Genomic DNA, 21,310 nt, shown 5'->3' with positions numbered 1-21,310 from the left:
TTATATTTATTTTTATTACAAATATTTGCACTGAAAAAACAAAAGAAATAGTATTTTTAATTCACCTAATACAAGTACTGTAGTGCAGTCTCTTTATCCTGATAGTTGAACTTACAAATGTAGAATTATGTAAAAAACACCAAATCTGCATTCAAAAATAAACCGTATTTTATAGCCTACAAGTCCAATCAGTCTGTCTTCTTGTTCAGCCAATCGCTCAGACAGGCAAGTTTGTTTACATTTATAAGAGATAATGCTGCCTGCTTCTTGTTTACAATGTTACCTGAAAGTGAGAACAGGCGTTTGCATGGCAGTGTTGTAGCCAGCGTCGTAAGATATTTACATGGCAAATGTGCTAAAGATTCATATATCCCTTATTGCTTCAACCACCATTCCAGGAGACATGCGTCCATGCTGATAACATGGTTCTGCTCGATAACAATCCAAAGCAGTGTGGACCAACACATGTTCATTTTCATCATCTGAGTTAGATGCCACCAGCAGAAGGTTGATTTTCTTTCTTAGTGGTTCTGGTTCTGTAGTTTCCTCATTGGAGTGTTGCTCTTTTAAGACTTCTGAAAGCATTCTCCATACCTCATCCCTCTCAGATTTTGGAAGGCACTTCAGATTCTTAAATCTTGGGTCAAGTGCTGTATCTATCTATAGAAGTACCTCACATTGGTATCTTCTTTGCATTTTGTCAAATTTGCAGTGAAAGAGTGTTAAAATGAACATGTGCTGGGTCATCATCCAAGACTGTTATAACATGAAATGTATGGCAGAATGCGGGTAAAACAGAGCAGGAGACATACAGTTCTCCCCCAAGGAGTTCAGTCACAATTGTAATTAATGCATTATTTTTTAATAAGCATTATTAGCATGGAAGCATGTCCTTTGGAATGGTGGCCGAAGCATGAAGGGCATTCAAATGTTCAGCATATCTGGCATGTAAATGCCTTCCAATGCTGGCTACAAAAGTGCCATGCAAACACCTGTTCTCACTTTTAGGTGACATTGTAAAGAAGAAGCAGGCAGCATTCTCTCCCGTAAATATAAACAAACTTGTTTGTCTTAGTGATTGGCTGAACAAGAAGTAGGTCTGCGTGGACTTGTAGGTGTTAAAGTTTTACACTGTTTTGTTTTTGAGTGCAGTTATGTAACAAAAAAATTCTACATTTTTAAGTTGCACTTTCATGATAAAGAGATTGCACTACAGTACTTCTGTGAGGTGAATTGAAAATAAGATTTCTTTATCCTTTTTACAGTGCAAATATTTGTAATAAAAATATAAAGTGAGCACTGTACACTTTGTATTCTGTGTTGTAATTGAAATCAATATATTTGAAAATGTAGAAAAACATCCAGAACAAATTTAATAAACTTAAATTGGTATTCTATTGTTTAACTGTGCAAGTAATAGCAATTAATTTTTTAATCATGATTATTATTTTTTTAGTTAATCATGTGAGTTAACTGTGATTTATTGACAGCCCTAAAAAATGTGAGATAGATATAGATTGATCGATATAGCTAGATATAGTACTGGCAGAATTGACTCTAATAAAAGCTAGACTGTTCTGTCCTGTGGGAGAGGTGGGGTTAGCTGTGTCCCCAGGAGAAGTCCATGGAAGGGACTATAACTCCAGTCACAATTCCTCCCCTCGTCCACCCTTGCTCCGATGAAGAACATAATTTGCTACTAGCCTCTTCCCAATTGCAGCTTTGCAGAGATTGCTCTTATACCCCTCCACAACCCTATACTTGGAGCTGCAAGCCAGGGTCGGGAAAGGATCTTATTCCCCTTGTATACCTCCGCAGCTGCATAAAGCTGCACCACAGTCTAGCTCTAAGCAGGATGTTTTCAGAGTTTTCATTCAAATCTCAGATTATATTTGAAATGGAACATCTCAATTTCATTTTTGTTTTGTGTCTCTAACAGGAATTCAGTCAGAAGCTGCATTCTAAAGAGGCAGCTCTTACCGCTGTGACTGAAAAGGTGAATAAACTAACACAAGGACAGGAGTCTCCTGAGCATAAGGAAATAGGTCACTTCAGCAACCAGTGGCTGGACCTCTGCCTTCAGGCAAACAATTTGCTCATACAGCGAGAGGAGGATCTTCAGAGGACAAGGGATTACCATGATCACATGAATGTAGTAGAAATCTTCTTGCAAAAGTTTACAAAGGAATGGGACAACCTGGCCAGGTAGAGAGGCCTGACTCATACAAACCTGATACATCCCACACTTGTTAAGAAACCTTCTTACTAGGGTTGCCAACTTTCTGATTTCTGAAAACCAGACACTACAGCAGGAGAGCCAGAACCTCTTCCCTCCCCACCTCCTCCTCTGAGGCCCTGCCCCTATCACTCACTGCTCTCCCCATTTCTCCTCGCTCGATCCTGTACACCTCCTTTCCCTCCCACCAGCTGGGCTCCCTCTGCTCCGAGGCTAGGACAGGAGCCTGCCTGCCCATGAGATGCAGGTAGGAGACGGCCCCAGCTGAGCAGGGGCTGGCATGTGTTGATGACCCAGCGCCTCATCTCTTGTCCCCCCCGCCCCGTGGTAACTGGAATTTTAGTGTCCGGTCAGTACATGAGACCGGACACTGTACAGGTCTCCTTTCAAACGGACTTTTCAGTCGAAAACCAGAGAACTGGCAACCCTACTTCTTACAGTGTCTTAAGAGGCTATGTTCAGTAAAATCCTTTTTCTATACCTTACTTAATAAAAACTCCTAATAGCAAAATTCATTATTTTGAGGTGGAAGGAGGTCGAAGTACACAATGCTTGTATTTTTTAAATAGGCAACGTCCTCAGCTCGTCTTCAAGGGGTGTGCATTAACTCCAGCTGAGGATTTGGACCTATGTCTGTGCTACCTTTTCCCCTTTAGAAGCCCTTTAATATTCATGGCATAATTGAGAACTGCAGGGTTGTCAGATCTTGCAAGATTATAGTTTAACTATTCAAAATGTCATGCAGGCATAATTCTGTAATCGTAAATGAATACATGACTGAATTAATCAGGAATGCACTTCCAAAAGGCATGTTTTGATATTAGTACCACATGTCTAAACTATTCCATTGTATTTTATATAATGGTTAGTTTTAAATTATTGAAAGCTTAATTTCTCCTTCATCATTGAGATAATATTTTAGGCACTGCCTAAGACTATATATTTTAAAGGAGTAACAGTCCAATTCTGCTCCTATTGAGGTCATTTGGTAAAACTCCCTTTGAGTTTAATGGATTGGGTCCTAAACAAAGATATATTTTGTTGTTGTAATATTTTCTCTAGTGCAATATTTGATTTGTTGTTTACATATACAATATGTTACATGTGTGAACTGCCAGTACTTACATTGCTAATTTGAATGTTTTACCAAATGACAGACACCTTGTGGAGGAGGGGGAGGAATAGTAGAAATATTAAACTTGTAGTTAATGATTGAATTGGCTATCTTCAAAAGAGCTAAGGGATTTAGGCACCCAGATCCCAATGAACTTCAATATGATGTGGGCACCTAACTGTCTTTGGCTCCTTTGAAAACCGTACCCTGAGATCATGTAACGAGTCGAGACTTACCCATGTGGCGCCTCCTGCTGGTTGCCCTGGGAATTAGCTCACTTCCAGCTCAGTGTGCCCTCTGCTGGCCGGTGGCTCACCTGCTCAGGCCCCCATTTGCCTCCCGGACCCTGGTGCCCCTTACCCTGGGATTCTGCCCCAACAGGACCCCCGCTGTCTGGGTCTCTCCTCCCAAGGGAACCCCCAACCCTCTAAGCCCACCTCGCCTCAGTGGCTACTGCCAGTCATCAGCTAGCCCCTCTTCACTGGGGCAGACTACAGTGTAATGGCCACTCATCATTGGCAAGGGGGGTTTGGACCTGCTGCCTTTCGCTGCAGCTCAGTACCTCTCTAGGCCTTCCTATCAGGCTGCAGCCTGGGAGGTCGCCAGGCCTGAGCTCCCCAGCTCAGCCTGCCCCTTCCCCCGCCCACTGCTCTGTCCACAGTATCCTTTGCTCCTTCAGGCAGCTAGTTCCATCTTTCTCCAAAGCTAGAGAGAGACTGACTCAGCTCCTGGCTCACAGCCCTTTTATAGGGCCCAGCCTGGCCCTGATTGGCTGCCTCCCAGCCTTTTCTTATTGGCTCTCAGGGGGCTGGCTTTTAATGCATTCTGAGCCAGAGCAGGGTGACCGCCCCACTACAGATACCAGCTGGCATTTAATTTTTGTACCATGCATTTTGTCAACAGATCAGATGCTGAGAGTACGACTGTACACCTTGAGGCTCTGAAAAACGTAGCATTGGCTCTGCAGGAGAGGAGATTTGCCCTTGAAGACCTGAAAAACCAGAAACAGAAAATGATGGAACATCTGAATCTAGATGACAAAGAATTAGTGAAAGAGCAGACTGGTCATTTTGAACAACGCTGGTCTCAGCTGGAGGACCTAGTCAAGAGAAAAATCCAGGTTTCTATCACAACCTTAGAGGAACTGAGTTTGGTGCATTCTAAGTTTCAAGAACTGATGGAGTGGGCAGAAGAGCAGCAGCCTAGCATCTCTGAGGCTCTTAAACAGAGCCCTCCTCCAGACCTGGCTCAGAGCCTTCTCATGGATCATCTCACCGTTTGCAGTGAACTGGAAGCCAAACAGGTTGTTCTCAAAGCACTCATAAAGGATGCTGACAGGGTGATGACTAACCTTGGCCTCAATGAAAGGCAGATCCTCCAGAAGTCCCTTTCAGATGCACAGAATCACATGGATTGTCTTAGTGATCTGGTTGGCCAGAGGAGAAAATACCTGAATAAGGCATTATCTGAAAAGACTCAGTTCCTCATGGCAGCTTTTCAAGCTACAAACCAAATTCAGCAACATGAGAAAAAGGTAACGTTCCATGAACATATCTGTCTGTTGCCAGAAGATGTGAGCAAACAGATCAGGACTTGTAAGAGTGCCCAAGCTAGCATGAAGGCCTATCAGAGTGAAATAACTGGGCTGTGGGCTCAGGGAAGGGATTTAATGAAAGAAACAACAGAACAAGAAAAGAGTGAGGTGTTAAACAAACTCCAGGAATTACAGAATGTGTATGACACTGTTTCACAAAAGTGTAGCCAGCGACTGGTAGAACTGGAGAAAAATATGGTTTCCAGGAAATATTTCAAGGAAGATTTGGATAAAGCTTCTCATTGGATAAAACAAGCTGATATTGTCACATTTCCTGAAATCAATTTAATGAATAGTAACTCTGAATTATACTCACAGCTGGCAAAGTATCAGCAGATTCTTGAGCAGTCTCCTGAATATGAAAATCTTTTACTTACACTGGAAAGAGATGGTCAGGAGATCTTGCCATCGCTTAATGAAGTGGATCATTCTTACCTGGATGAAAAACTGAATGCCCTGCCACAGCAATTTAATATTGTCATTGCCTTAGCCAAAGATAAGTTCTATAAGGTTCAGGAAGCAATTCATGCTCGCAAAGAATACGCTTCATTGATTGAGTTAACAACTAAGGCTCTAACTGAACTGGAAGATCAGTTTTTAAGTATGAACAAAACTCCTGCGGCTCTTTTATCCAAAGAGGGTGTATCACTCCAGCAGGACTACAAAGCTCTCTTAGGTGAAGTGGTGAACCTTGGTGCAGCAATGGATGAATTGAACCAGAAGAAAGAGGCTTTTCGAAGCACTGGCCAACCATGGAAACCTGAAGAGATGTTAAAACTCACCACCCTGTATCACAAGCTGAAAAGGCAAATAGAACAGAGAGTTAATCTTTTGGAAGACACTATAGAGGCCTACAAGGAACACGAGGAAATGTGCATGCAGCTTGAGACTCAATTAGAGGCAGTGAAGAAAGAGCAGATGAAAGTGAATGAAGAAACACTCCCAGTAGAGGAGAAACTGAAAAGCTACCATTCTCTGGCTGGCAGCCTGCAAGAGACCGGGATTCTTTTGAAGCGAGTTACTGAACATGTGGAAACACTTTGTCCTCAGCTTGATCCATCCATCTATGAGATGGCAAATCATCAGGTACAGTCTTGGCAAGAGAAAATGAAGTTGTTGCATGCTGCCATTGGTGACACAGTGATGGAGTGTGAAAACAGGCTGGTGCAAAGCATAGACTTCCAGACTGAGATCTGCCGTTCACTTGACTGGCTGAGATGGGTGAAAGCAGAACTTAATGGAACGTTAAGCTTGGAGCCAAAACTGCAAAACATTCAGGAAGAGATCCGAAAGGTTCAGATTCATCAGGAAGAAGTGCAGTCAAGCCTGAGAATAATGAATGCGCTGAACCGTAAAGAAAAGGAGAAGTACATGAAGGCTAAAGAACTGATACCTACTGACTTGGAAAAGAGCCTTGCTGAGCTATCAAAACTAGATGGTGAAGTTCAAGAAGCCATTCATATGAGGCAGGTTAGTGTATCGTTTAATCTGTATTTTTTTTATTTATTTTATTTGCTTCTTGCTGAAAACAAACATCATTATAAGGTTGCCTTGGCTTATTGTCTCTGATCATGATGAACAGATTGGCTTTGCTAATCATATGGACTTTTCTGAGATTTTAGGCACAGTTCATAGCCCAACCCTGTGACACAGTATAGGGACAGAAAAGGAGTAAGACCCACCTCAGCACACACACACACATACTCCTTGTGTTCTCCCCAGAGCTTGAGTCTCGGTAGTGGACAAAGAAAAAATGCTGTTGTCAAGGTTCCTTCCCTACTCTGAACTCTAGGGTACAGATGTGGGGACCTGCATGAAAAAAACCCTAAGCTTATTTTTACCAGCTTAGGTTAAAACTTCCCCAAGGTACAAACTATTTTACCTTTTGCCCTTGGACTTTATTGCTGCCACCACCAAGCGTCGAACAAATATGTAACAGGGAAAGAGCCCTATTGGAAATGTCTTTCCCCCCAGAATCCTTCCAAACCGTACACCCCCTTTCCTGGGGAAGGCTTGATAAAAATCCTCACCAATTTGTGTAGGTGAACACAGACCCAAACCCTTGGATCTTAAGAACAATGAAAAAACAATTAGGTTCTTAAAAGAAGAATTCTAATTGAAGAAAAAGTAAAAGAATTACCTCTGTAAAATCAGGATGGTTAATACCTTACAGGATAATCAGATTCAAAACATAGAGAATCCCTCTAGGCAAAACCTCAAGATACAAAAAGACACAAAAACAGGAATATACATTCCATTCAGCACAACTTATTTTATCAGCCATTTAAACAAAACAGAATCTAACGCATCTCTAACTAGATTGCTTATTAGCCCTTTACAGGAGTTCTAAGCTGCATTCCTGCTCTGGTCCCGGCAAAAACAACACACAGACAGAGAGAACCCTTTGTTTCCCCCCTCCTCCAGCTTTGAAAGTATCTTGTCTCTTCATTCGTCCTTTTGGTCAGGTGCCAGCGAGGTTGTCTTAGCTTCTTAACCCTTTACAGGTGAAAGGGTTTTTCCTGTGGTCAGGAGGGATTTAAAAGTGTTTACCCTCCCCTTTATATTTATGACAGCTGTCCACAGCTGCTGTTCCCCCTAATGAAGAAGAAGATTGAAAGGGGTGGGGAGTGGGTGAAGCTGTCACACCTTTTTGGGATTTTTTGTTGCTGTTATAGATAGTTGGCTCTGTAACTGTGTGCAGTATTTTCACTGTTGTTTCAGGCTGTTTTGACGAAACTCTATAGCCTATGCCAGAGGTACTACCAAGTGATACAAACAGCTGGTGACTGGCTTGAGGATGCCCACCAATTGCTACATTTGGCAAGGAATGGTCTGGATGTGGAGAGCTCTGAGGAGAACCTGAGGAATCACACTGAATTTTTCAGCACAGAAAATCAATTCCTTCGTCATCTGGAGGAGCTACAAGCCCTGGTGTCTGAGATGGAACCATTTATCCAAGCCACAGCAAGAGAAGAGCTGTTACAGAATGTGGCTGTTTTAGAAGAAAAGGGCAAAGGAACCAAGCAAGAATCTGAAACCCAGCAGGATCAACTGCAGAAGTACTTTTTTATTCACTTTTAAATTTAACGCATTTTGTTGATGAGAGAAAGGGAGACACTTTAGAAACTTCACTGAAGTTTGTGTAAGAGTGTATTCTATGGAATAGAGCAGTAGCTTATGATTCAGAACTCCTGGATTCTGTTTCCTCCTGTGCTGCTGACTTACCATTAGGAAGTTCTCTACGTTTCAATTTACTTATTTTTAAATGAGTATAGTGGTATCCAAAATGTTATTTACAGGGCTTCATGATTTTGTGAGATTCATGGTTGTAAGAAACGTTGAGTTTCTCTCATGAAAGGTATTAGACTCATAGACTTTAAGGAGAGAAAGGTCCATCATGATCATCCAGTCTGACCTCCTGCACATTGCAGGTGAATGTCATCCACCCACTCTTGAAAAGACTCATAACCTCTGGCTGAGTTACTGAAGTCCTCAAATCGTGGTTTAAAGACTTCAAGTTACACAGAATTCACCATTTACACTAGTTTAAACCTGCAAGTGACCTGTGTCCCATGCTGCAGAGGAAGGCAAAAAAACCCAACAAAAACCCAGGGTCTCTGTCAATCTGATCTGGGAGGAAATTCCTTCCTGACCCCAGATATGGTGATCAGTTAGACCCTGAGTGTGTGGGCAAGACCCACCAGCCAGATATCCAGGAAAGAATTCTCGGTAGTAACTCAGAGCCCTCCCCATCTAGTGTCCCGTCTCCAGCCATGGGAGAGATTTGCTAATAGCAAAATATGTGACGTTTAGACCCTGGTGTTACAATGTTTGATTCTAAATGATTTTGTGTTATATTAAATCTTTCTTGCTGGTGTTTCATTTTGCAAGGCATACGTCTCAGTGGCAGGAGTACCAGACAGCAAGGCAGCAGGTTATTGAATTGATGAACGAGGCTGAGAAGAAATTATCTGAATTCTCTGTAGCCAAGGCTCCTTCTGGTCATGAAGCAGAAGAGAAATTGTTAGCACATAAGGTAAGGTTACTGAAAACAATATGAATCAATTAAATCTTGTGCCATATGCAAGATATCAAGGACAATCAGTGACTTGCATCATTATTTGTTTTCCACTAGATAGATATGTGAGGTGATGAAGTGTCAGGTTTATAATGTAGACTTTTATTTACAGCCTAAATGAAATAACAGTTAACTTATAAGAATGACTTCTCCTTCCTATATATAGTGTTTTCAATGGTAGACTCCGAAAAGCTTTGTTTAAATATAAAGTAACTGCACTGAAATATTCTTATGGATCTATTTTAAACAAACAAAACTTAAAAATTCTGAGTTGAGTCCATGGTATTTCAGGGATATCTTGAACACTCGCATTCTACTGTCACATTCTGGGATGCAGTCCAGACGGGTGAGGGGTTGTGTCACCACCTGCCCTGCAACCTTGGGTTCCCTCACAGTGCTTTACAGTTGTAGCTCCCAGCCTGGGCCCCCCTTACAGACAGCATGCAAGTCACACCCTAAATGTCTGTATGTAGCTTCAGCCAGTCAGGAACACTCCAGTCACACTCCATCTTCTATCAGCTTTGGTTACCACTTGCAGGGTGACCCCAACACATTCCCAGTCCTGAATTTTCTCAAACACGTGAGTTCTGCACACTCCTGGGCAGTTCAGATATTAGAAGTTTGTTGCCCCTATAAGGAGTCAGTAAGCAAACAGTTTGCTATTTTAACTGGAATTACCCAAAGAGTTCAGTTTAAACACAGCACTGGAATAGTTTTGATTAAAAGCAAGAAATCAAGTTAAATAAACTACAAAGAGAGAGCTTTTAAGTGAGTAAAAATATAAGGCATTAAAGTCAGAAATGGTTACAAGAGAAATAAAGATAAAATGCTTTCTAGTAATTAAAACTTAAACAATACCTGGTTCAAGGTAAAATTCTTACCGTATATTCCCAGCAACAGGACTGACCAAATTCTTTGGTCAGAACCCCTCCCAAAGTCCAAAGGCTGGTTCCTTTGTCGTCTTGGATGAAAGTAAGAGAGAGGGAGAGATAACATGGGTTGTTTTTGCCCCTCACTTTTATAGTCTAGTCACCCTTTGAAATGCATTTTCCTTCCCGCTGTAGGGATGGAAACATGGAGTCTTGTGGTGAAAGAGGTCCCATGTGGTTATCTACTAAAATGCAGACCCATCTGTTCCTGCCCCTCTTCGTTGCCAAAGAATGGCCACTTGACAGGCAATCGCCCTGTAACTTTGATGACATTTGGTTAGAGTCATTAGTTTGTACTTTGTCTTTGAGTAACAGGTTTACCCCTGCCCCAGTTTTGTCTGGTAAACACATTTCTGTCATAATTTCATCTGTGTTCATAAGTTTACATATAATATTGCCTCACACATTTCACCATGATATTCTTGACCAGCAAGTTATTAGTTATCAAATCATACCTCACAAGGCATATTTTGTTCCAGGATTATTTCAGTGGTTTGTAGGTGTAAATACAGGGGTGCATTCAGTCCCACACACCCCCTTTTTTAAAACCTTGTGTTCTTGAGAGTGAGGTTATGTCCACACAGAGCTAGAGGCATGATTTCCCTGCTCACGTACACCTACTCAGGGTAGCTTTCATCAAGGCAGCGCGAGTATAAATAGCAATGTAGCTGTGATAGCATGGATAGTGGCAGAGGAGGCATGGCTGAGCTGTGCCAAGTACTTATCCACTGGTTTCAGGTGGGTTTGTGCTTGGCCTGACTTAACGAGGCCTCCGCGGTAGCTACCAGTGCTACTGCAGGTACACTGCTATTTACCTCTCATTAAACTAATACGAGCATAATGTGCATACACATACACGAGCAAAGAAATTACATCCCTGGCTTGTAGTGCATACGTAGCTTAAGAAAGCAGGTGCATGTGGAGTTTCAAATGTTTACTCACTGTAGAGAACTACACCTAGGGCCAGATTCTCCAGATTAAAGCTAGCATTGGAGACCAGCTGGAGATTCCCAGCAGAGAATTTCCACTGACATAGAGCTGGTACTGGTGATTTATCTGCCTCCTTTTGCCAAGTGAATTCACCGTCCTGGTAGACTGGGGATTGGGACAGAAGTTAGAGTTTACCTGCTGCTGCTCTGACTTCCGCTGGGATCAGGTGGCCCTGAATTGAGGAGCTGAAAGTGGCTCCTTTTGGCTACTAGTGTCCATTATGTCCAAGTTCATACCGAATGGGGATTCAGGGCCTTAGTGTTTAAACTCACTAGTGGGCACACATAGCTTCCACTCAGGCTACTGCTGCTATGCAAAACTTTTCACATTCTACTCATGGATAATGGATACACTTTAAAATTGTTACGTATGTAAAACATTATAATGGCAAAAAACTATTTGAAAAAAAATTGTTCTTAGGCTAAAGCCTCATTTCAGCCCATAGCTGTGTTATAAACTTCACAAGGGAAATGTTGAAGTAGCTTCTACTCTGGTAGAAGAGTGGCAATTCAGGCATTGCTATAAAAAGGAAAATCCTGCCATTTGTTTTGCTTTTCAGTCCCTGGTGTCTATGGTAAACGCCTTCCATGAGAAGATCACAGTTCTGGAGGAAAAGGCCTCTCAGCTGGAAAAAATCGGAAATGATGCCAGTAAGGCAACAATAAGCAGGTCAATGACAACTGTCTGGCAGCGCTGGGCACGGCTCCGGAGTGTGGCCCAAGAGCAGGAGAAGATATTGGAAGATGCAGTGCAGAAGTGGAAAGGCTTTAATGATAAGGTATAAGGGTCTGTGTCACGGGGCGCAGACTCACCGGCAGCGCCTCCTGCTGGTCGTCTCAGGGAATGAGCATTCCAGCCTCCGGAGCACCTTCTTCAGGCCGGTGTCTCGCCTTGCTGCTGGTTCCCTTGTCCCTTCCAGGACCCCAGTGCCCCTTTCACTGGGTGCTGCCCCCTGGCGGTACCCCACAGTTCTGGGTCTCCCTGTCCCAGGGGAACCCCCCACCCACTATCCCTATCTCGCCTCAGTCATAGGCTCCTGCCAGTCACCAGCTAGCCCCCACACCCTGGGGCAGACTGCAGTATGAGCCACTCATCACAGGCAAGGTTGGGTTTGGACCTGTTACCTCTGTCTAACCTTGAGCTGTCCCCTGCAACCCCAGTACTTGTTGGGCCTAATGCTAAGCCGCAGCCTAGGGCTTTCCTGGCTGGAGCTCCTCAGGTCCTTCCCCAGCCCTGCTCCAATCTAGGTACGCTGCTTAGGTCCCTGCAGCCAGGTCCCTCCCCCTCAGAAGCTAGAGAGAGTATCTCTTCTGCTCCTGGCTTCCCTGGCTTTTATAAGGGCCACGGGGTCTGTTTTGGGCATGGCCCCCAGCAGCGGCTGCTCTGCCAATCAGCCCAGCTCTTCCCCTGCCCCAGCCCTCTGCCAGGGCTATCTTAAAACCCTCTGAGCCCAAGCGGGTGTCCACCCCGCTACAGTCTGGATAACTCCTTTCTACTTCATTGTTTGTATGTTTTCGTTACTTGTAATATATAATGTGTTACAGATTCAGAGCATTGTACGGACATTACCTCACAGGGCTGAAGGCTGAATTAGTTAGATAGGTCCATTAATGTTGTCACCCCCATTTTAGATATGGGGAAACTAAGACTGAGAAGCCCAGCTACTTGTCCAAAGCCAAACAGCAAGTGATTAACAATGGCAGGTTCAGAACTCCTGACACCTATGCCTATTCCTCCAGACCATATTGCACACCTAAAATGGAATGGAAATAATATTATGTACAGTAAATTCAGTCCTGATTTTGTTTTTGATACTTTTGGTAGTTCTCTCTGATCCCTCATTCTTTCCTTTGCCTTCCCAAAGGGCCAACTCTAAGCCGACTCCTCCTTCTGTATAAAGAGAATTCAGGGTATAATGTCTGAATCAACAAGAAGATGTCACTCAACACTCAATGGCAATGCAAGGCATTCCCTTACCATCCTTCCCATCGCTACCAACTGCCAGAGTGAAAGTACATTCTCATAACCCATATCTCCCGCAATGACTACTGGGTCAGCCCAGTATTCTAGAATCCTAGAAATCTAGGATTGGAAGGGATCTCAGTAGGCCATTTAGTCCAATCCCCTGTACTGAGACAAGACTAGATATTATCTAAACCATCCCTGACAGGTGTTTGTCTGACTTATTCTTTAAAACTTGCAGTGACGGAGATTCCACAACCTCCCTAGGTAATTTGTTCGAGTGCTTAACTACCCTTCCAGTTAGGAAGTTTTTCTTAAATCTAACCTAAATCTTCCTTGCTGTAATTTAAACCCCTTACTTCTTGTCCTGTCTCCATAGTTAAGGAGAACAATTGATTGCCCTCCTGTCCATATCTTTCCTGAAGTGTGGTGCTCAGAAATGGACACAGTACTACAGCTGGGGCCTTATCTGCAGGGATCCTAGTTTTCTGTGATTAAAAAGCCCAACATTTTCAGATTAAAAAAAAACATTAAATTCTGTGTTTTTCTACAATTAAAATGAAATGCTGAACTTTAGTTTCCCTACCCACAATATACAACAAAACCCCATTTATCCAATCTAATAGGGACAGGCACCATATTAGATAAGCAAAAATTTGGATAATCCAGAGAATGGGCACAGAGCTTCAGTTCCAGATGGTGATAGCAGGAGCCCCACTGTTTGGGGCTGAAGCTCTTTGCCCAGTCTCCGGATTATCTGAATTTTTGCTTATCTGATTTGACCCTGGTTCCAGTTAGATCGGATAAACGGGGTTCCCCTTACTTAATATATGGGTTTTTTTAATATATTCAGAAAACATAAAAATGAAAGAGTCACTGTAATAATGCAAATTGTGCATTTTTCCATGGCAAAAAGATTTCTATGATCCCTGCTTATTAGCACTGAGTAGAGTGGAAGAATTACTTCTCGTGTCTTGCTTACAATACTCCTGCTAATACATCCCAGAATAATGTTTGCTTACAATATTACATTGTTGACATTTACTTAGTTTGTATCCAGTTTACCCCGCAGATCCTTTTCTGCAGTGGTCTTTCCTAGGCAGTGATTTCCCATATTGTATTTGCGCAATTGGTTATTCCATCCTAAGTGTAATACTTTGCATTTGTCCTTATTGAATTGCATCCTATTTGTTTCAGACCATTTCTGCAGTTTGACAAGATCATTTTGAATTCTAATTCTGTCCTCCAAAGCGCTTGTAACCCCTCCCAGCTTGGTATCATCTGTGAACTTCATACGCGTACTCTCTGTCATTATCCAAATCATTTATGAAAGTATTGAATAGAGCCAGATCCAGGACGGAACCCTTTGGGACTTGATATGCCCATCCAGCTTGATTTTGAGCCATTGCTAACTACTCTGAGTACACTTTTACAGTCAGTTGTGCACTTTATAGTAGGTTCATCTAGGCCAGGGATTGGCAACATTTGGCCTGCGGCCCGCCAAAGAAAGCGGCTGGTGGGCTGGGCCAGTTTGTTTACCTGCAGCGTCTGCAGATTCAGGCTAAGGGATATGCAGGCTGTCCTTCCCACAGCCCCCATTGCAGCTTTCCCTGGCGGGCTGCGGACCAAAGGTTGCCGATCCCTGATCTAGGCTGTATTTCTCTAGGTTGTTTAGGAGAAAGTCATTTGAGGCAGTATCAAAAGCCTTACTAAAGTCTAGATATACCACATCTACCACTTCCCCCCCCATCAACAAGGCTTATTATCCTGTCAAAGAAAGCTGTTAGGTTGCTTTGACATGATTTGTTCTTGGCAAATCCATATTGACTGTTACTTATCTCCTTATTTTTTCCTAGGTGCTTACAAATTGATGGTTTGTTTATTTGCTCCATTATCTTTCCGGATACCAAAGTTAAGCTGATTGGTCTGTAATTCCCTGGATTGTACTTGTTTCCCTTTTTATAGATAGGTACTGTATTTGCCTTTTTCCAGGGCAAATTTTGCTCTATAATCTCTCCCATCTTTCATTAGTTCTGAAAGATAATTGCAGATGGCTCAGATATTTCTTCAGCTTGTTCCTTAAGTATTCTAGGATGTATTTCACCAGGCCCTTGAAGGCATCTCATTTGTCCAAGTAACTCTTCTATTTGAGCTTCTGATTCTACCCCATTTAAATTGATGTTTGCTATGTTAGTTATCCAGTCACTGCTAACCTTTATGATGAAAAGTGAAACATAAAAGGCATTTAACACTTCAGACATTGCTGCATTTTCTTTTAGTGTCTTATCCCCATCACTGAGTAATGGCCTCACCTGTCTTTGGTCTTTCTCTTGCTTCTAATGTATTTGAAAAATGTTTTCTTGTTACCCTTTATGTCCCTAGCCTGTTTAATCTTGTTTTGTATGCTAGTCTTTCTAATTTTATCCCTACATGTTGGTGTTGTGGTTTTTTTGTATTCATCCTTCATAATTTGACCTAGTTTCCACTTTTCATATTAATTTTTTTTTTGAGTTTCAGATCATTGAAGATCTCCTGGCTAAGCCAAGGTGGTCTATTACCATGCTCCCTATCTTTCCTATTGAGAGAGTTTTCTTTTGTGCCTTTAATAATGTCTCTTTGAAAAATCCCAACTCTCCTTAATTCTTTTTTCCTTTAAACGTGCTTCCCATGAAATCTTACCTACAGTTCTCTGAGTTTGCTGAAGTCTGCCAGAAGTCCACTGTTTTTATTTGCTGTTTTCTCTCCTATCATTCCTTAGACTCATGAATCTATCATTTCATGATCACTTTCACTCAAGCTGCCTTCCACCTTCAAATTCTCAACCAGTTCCTCCCTGTTGATCAGAATCAAATCTAGAACAGCCTCACCCATAGGCCCTTTTTCCTCCTTCTGTAATAAACAGTTGTCTCCCACGCATTCCAAGAACTTGTTGGATAATCTGGCCTGCTGCAGTGTTTCCCCAACAGATGTCTGGATAGTTGAAGTCCCCCTTTATCACCATCTCCTGTTTTGGATGATTTTGTTAGTTGTTTAAAAAAAGCTTTGTCCATCTCTTCTTCCTGGTTAGTGGTCTATAGCAGATACCTAACATGATATCACCCTTGTTTTTACCCCTTTTATCCTTACCCAGAGACTTTCATCAGGTCTGCCTCCCACTTCTATCTCAATTTCACTACAAGTGTACTCATCTTTGATATACAAGGGAACACCTCCGCCCTTTTTTCCTGCCTGATCTTTCTGAACAAGCTGTAGCCTTCTATACCAATAAAAAAATCTAGCTTTGATAGAGGCAGATTGGTACAACATGACTGCTTTTTTTCTGTTATAGGTTGAATTTGAATTCACTGCCTGGTGGTGTGCTCAGATTTAATGACCATAACATAGCTTTAAAATCCACCAGGTCCTGTATAATCATAATGCATCATAATGAGTTACTGATTCTGGTGATACAGCACTAGGTTTAGATCTTTTCCTATCAACTGTATCCATCTTTTGTTTTACCTTTATTGTTGTCAAAACCTGTATCTCTTTCCTTAGATTCAAAAAGCCACCATAATGATAGATCAACTACAAGGTCGCTTACCAGAGAGCTCAGTTGAGAAGGTATCAAAGACAGAGCTTCTGGATCTTCTGGGTTATCACAGCACTTTCATTCTGGAGCTGGAACAGCAGCTGTCATCTTTGGGTCTGCTCAAGCAGCGTGCAGTGAGCATGCTCCAGGATGTGGAAATGGAGACTTCTTCACAAGAGAAGCTACCATTCATGCAAGAAATCAAAGCAATGCAAGACCGATGCCACAAGTAAGGAGAAAACAGTATTTAAGTAAAGGTTTCAGAGTAACAGCCCTGTTAGTCTGTATTCGCAAAAAGAGAAGGAGTACTTGTGGCACCTTAGAGACTAACCAATTTATTTGAGCATAAGCTTTCGTGAGCTACAGCTCACTTCATCGGATGCATACTGTGGAAAGTATAGAAGATCTTTTTATACACACAAAGCATGAAAAAATGGGCAGTTACCACTACAAAAGGTTTTCTCTCCCCTCACCCCACTCTCCTGCTGGTAATAGCTTATCTAAGGAGAGTGACCAGCAGGAGAGTGGGGTGGGGGGAGAGAAAACCTTTTGTAGTGGTAACCGCCCATTTTTTCATGCTTTGTGTGTATAAAAAGATCTTCTATACTTTCCACAGTATGCATCCGATGAAGTGAGCTGTAGCTCACGAAAGCTTATGCTCAAATAAATTGGTTAGTCTCTAAGGTGCCACAAGTACTCCTTTTCTATTTAAGTAAAGCATATTAGCTAGAAAAGTCATGTTCTTTTTACATTAGTGTACTGTTGGCAACATACCAATAAAAAGTTCAAAATCTCCAGTTTCTGACTCAAGTCCTCAGTGGAAGTGTGGTAAATGTATTTAAAGTCAGGGTAGCCTGATCAAGTAGCAAGTCCAAATGGCTGAACTGTGTCTTATAACAGCTACTCTATTAATACCTGTCCCTCTGTGTGTGTCACAGTGACATACAATCAAGAGAGACAGGTAAGTAAGATAATTTTTATTGGGCCAACTTCTGTTGGTGAGAGAGACAAGATTTTGTGCTTACACAGAGCTCGTCTTCAAGTCTGGGAAATGTACTCACAGTGTCACAGCTAAATACAAGGTGGAGCAGATTGTTTAGCATAAATAGTTCTGTTCCAGCTTGTATTTACCTGTGACACTCATAGTATGTTTCCCAGACCTGAAGAAAGTGCTCTTGTGTAAGCTCGAAAGCTTGTCTCATCAACAGAGGATGGTATAATAAAATATATTATCTCACCCACCATGTCTTTCTAATACCCTGGGACTCTCATGCCTACAACAGTACCGCATATATACGGTCAAGACACACTACATAAAATGGGTGATCTGTGGAGTTAAACATCTGAAACTTAGTGTTGTAGTGTTCTGTAACACCACTTCATTTTTTATTAGTCACCCTGTAAATGCATAATGTTGTGCAACAGTCCCCTTTATTTGTTCTTTGTATCATTCAGTAAAAATTTTGACAAAATATAATGAAAGTTTTAGCAAGATGTAGTTCTTCACAAATAATATATATTTTTTTTGTTTTGAAGCATGCAACAGAAGGTGAAGAAAAGTGGGAAGTTGGTGAAACAGGAACTCAAGGAGCGGGAGGAGGTGGAGTTAGAGATTAATATAGTGAAGTCTTGGATTCAGGAAACTAGAGAATATTTGCTAAATCCCACCATGGAAATAGATGCTCAACTTGAGGAGTTGCAGGTATATCAAACTTGTAATGTTCTCGTGCCCCTTGTGAAACGTCTTTGGTGTTTTCTATTTATGAGCACTAAATCAGATTCAATCAGAATGAATTGGAATTATACAATATGAATGAAATCTTTGCACTAGCAATTGGACAAACTTATAAAACAAACCCATCAGCTTCAGAAATGGTGTGTAGCAAGAGAGCTATGATACATTCTCCCTTCCTAGATACATAGGATAGGAGTTAGCAGCTTTCTTCATTCTATCTCAAATAAAGGTAAACCCTAGAATATGGATGGCGAAGTATAATAAGGTATTTATTTTCTTCTTTGGGGGGGAACATTTTAAATGAAGATGCTCAAAACGTAACTGTTTCAATATAGATGAGCTCACACGAGTATTTTCTTTCTTTGGGTAGCAAAAAGTGTTAGAGAAGGTGAACTTCTGAAATATAATGGCATATACGGAAATTAGCTATGTAGACAACTACCTGTCTAACAAAGGATTGAGTAGTTAAGAGCCAACACACCACCTTTTATAATAATCTCAGCACCAGTTTACCTGAGTATTGATTTATATTTTATGTATGAATGAACCCAAAATCTGAGTATAAACTGCTGGTTTTGTTTTAAAACCATGTTATGAAACAGAAAACGTTCGCATGATTTTTTGCTCCAAAATTCTATATTGTTTGGTTTACTTTAGCTAGCAAACATTCAGATGGAACTGGTCTGAATTTTCAGTTTTTAGTGAAACTCAAAAACTGGGGATTTTCAAGTGATTCTAGGCTTTCTTACAAACATTCTCATGCCTCTACTCTTGATACCTACAAGCTGATTCTGTTCAGTCTTAAGAAATATTTTTCTCAAAGTTATTGTTTTTCTTTTACAGTGTTTCTGAATGACACCTTTTTTTCTATCCTCTAGGCTCTCCTCAGTGAAGTAACTACTCACCGCCAAGCTGTTGAGAAAATGGCTGAACAGCAGCAGAATAAGTACTTGGGGCTTTACACCATTTTACCTTCTGAATTGTCTCTTCAGTTAGCAGAAGTGGGACTGGCCCTGGTAACCATACATGATCAGGTAAAACCTACTGGAAGAAGGAACTATATAAACCTGTGATACTATGATAATTTTCAAAAGGGCAGTAACTGAATGAAATGTTGTGATATTCCAAGCCTTGTTACCTCCTTAGTTTTGCAAGAGACTCCTCCTATGAAAGAAAAGTGTATGATTAGTTGGTTTGTTGATTACTGCTGCTGTTTTTGGCAGATTCAAGCCAAAGAGAAGGAAGCCCAGCAGAGCAAAACATTGAATCAAGAGTTTGGTCAGAAAATCCAGGTGACAGCAAAAGAACTAAATGGAATTCTGTCCAAGCTGAAGGAGAAGACAAGTAATATAGCACAAGCTAAAATAGATCAAAAGGTAAGAAAAATTCTTTATCTGCTTGTACAGTGAAATGTTCTGAATTGGCATATTCCAGCTCACAAAGGGCTGAATAGTGAGTTTGGCTTATACAGCTAGAAGGAGTAAGGGTTCCCTTTATCCAGGCTGTCTGAGGGTTTCCATGACCTCTGCACATGTGCACATGCAGGGCTGCCCCCAGATGTTTCCCATGGGAACAAATATGAAGCGGGTGAGAGGGACAGGGAGCAGGCAGAGCTGTCAGGCCATATGTAGAAGAGTATGCTACCCCCTTCCTTCCAAAAAGGGGTGTGGTAAATAACCCCCATCATACCCAGTGCAATTAGGGAGCCTCATGAGGCAACCACACTGCCCCTTTATTCAGGCTGCACCAAAACAGCATGAGTTATCCCTATGGGCCATCCTTGTTCATGCTGATTAGTACCTTTCTCAGAAAGTAGTTCCACTGATATCAGTGGGACTGCTCATGAAGCTCAATGTGCTGCTCAGTTTGAGTAAGGGTGACACAATCTGGCCCTGCTCATTTGTATGAAATGGGCCCTGCTACAATCTGCTCATTTGTATGAAAGAGTTGCTATTAAGTTTATCACAAAATATTGCATATTTTTTAAAACTACACTAAGGTAAGATGGACTTGGTCACTAGCTTGAAGTGAGCAAAGTGCTGCACACAGAGGAAAAATTACTGATGTGACAGAAAGCACCAATCTCTGTTAGTATGCTGCTTTAAAATTTTGCCTCCCAAGTATATTTTTCCGCTGTACAGGGTCACTGAAATGCATCCCACTGAAACTGGTTCATAATTGCCCCAGTTAAGTTGCTGTAAAATAAATTAAATGTGTTTTCCTGTATCTCCAACTTTAGATGTCCAGTGATGCAAGAACATTTCATCTAGTAATATTTCCACAACTACATTTATCTGTTAATTGTGAGACGAGGTTGGCTTCTATCACAGAAGTAATAGTTTTGTTTTAATGCTGAAACTATGGCTGTAATATATATGGGATACAAATTAGTTATGACAGGTTTCAGAGTAACAGCCGTGTTAGTCTGTATTCGCAAAAAGAAAAGGAGTACTTGTGGCACCTTAGAGACTAACCAATTTATTAGAGCATAAGCTTTCGTGAGCTACAGCTCACTTCCTCAGATGCATATCGTGGAAACTGCAGCAGGCTTTATATATACACAGAGAATATGAAACAATACCTATTCCCACCCCACTGTCCTGCTGGTAATAGCTTATCTAAAGTGATTTCCAGCACAAATCCAGGTTTTCTCACCCTCCACCCCCCCACACAAATTCACTCTCCTGCTGGTGATAGCCCATCCAAAGTGACAACTCTTTACACAATGTGCATGACAATCAAGCTGGGCTATTTCCTGCACAAATCCAGGTTCTCACATCCCCCCCACCCCCATACACACACAAACTCACTCTCCTGCTGGTAATAGCTCATCCAAACTGACCACTCTTCAAGTTAAAATCCAAGTTAAACCAGAACATCTGTGGGGGGGGTAGGAAAAAACAAGAGGAAACAGGCTACCTTGCATAATGACTTAGCCACTCCCAGTCTCTATTTAAGCCTAAATTAATAGTATCCAATTTGCAAATGAATTCCAATTCAGCAGTTTCTCGCTGGAGTCTGGATTTGAAGTTTTTTTGTTTTAAGATAGCGACCTTCATGTCTGTGATCGCGTGACCAGAGAGATTGAAGTGTTCTCCGAC

At 41.7% G+C, this 21,310-nt stretch overlaps 1 protein-coding gene across 12 annotated transcripts in view; it reads left to right on the top strand.

Moving 5' to 3' along the window:
- Window positions 1-21,310, top strand: part of SYNE1 (spectrin repeat containing nuclear envelope protein 1) — a 501,907-nt gene that overhangs the window by 292,464 nt on the left and 188,133 nt on the right. For all 12 annotated transcript variants that reach the window (XM_073337684.2, XM_073337695.2, XM_073337685.2 and 9 more), the window contains 9 exons: window positions 1,940-2,205; window positions 4,254-6,414; window positions 7,666-8,003; window positions 8,836-8,980; window positions 11,501-11,719; window positions 16,441-16,703; window positions 18,011-18,176; window positions 19,088-19,243; window positions 19,433-19,585. In XM_073337684.2, the coding sequence (XP_073193785.2) occupies window positions 1,940-2,205; window positions 4,254-6,414; window positions 7,666-8,003; window positions 8,836-8,980; window positions 11,501-11,719; window positions 16,441-16,703; window positions 18,011-18,176; window positions 19,088-19,243; window positions 19,433-19,585 (3,867 nt within the window). The remainder of the gene's footprint in view (window positions 1-1,939; window positions 2,206-4,253; window positions 6,415-7,665; window positions 8,004-8,835; window positions 8,981-11,500; window positions 11,720-16,440; window positions 16,704-18,010; window positions 18,177-19,087; window positions 19,244-19,432; window positions 19,586-21,310) is intronic.

Source organism: Lepidochelys kempii, chromosome 3 (assembly GCF_965140285.1).
Source record: "Lepidochelys kempii isolate rLepKem1 chromosome 3, rLepKem1.hap1, whole genome shotgun sequence".
Taxonomy (NCBI): domain Eukaryota; kingdom Metazoa; phylum Chordata; order Testudines; family Cheloniidae; genus Lepidochelys; species Lepidochelys kempii.
The sequence above is the reverse complement of the archived record's forward strand: the minus strand, read 5'-3'. Positions and strand labels throughout refer to the sequence as shown.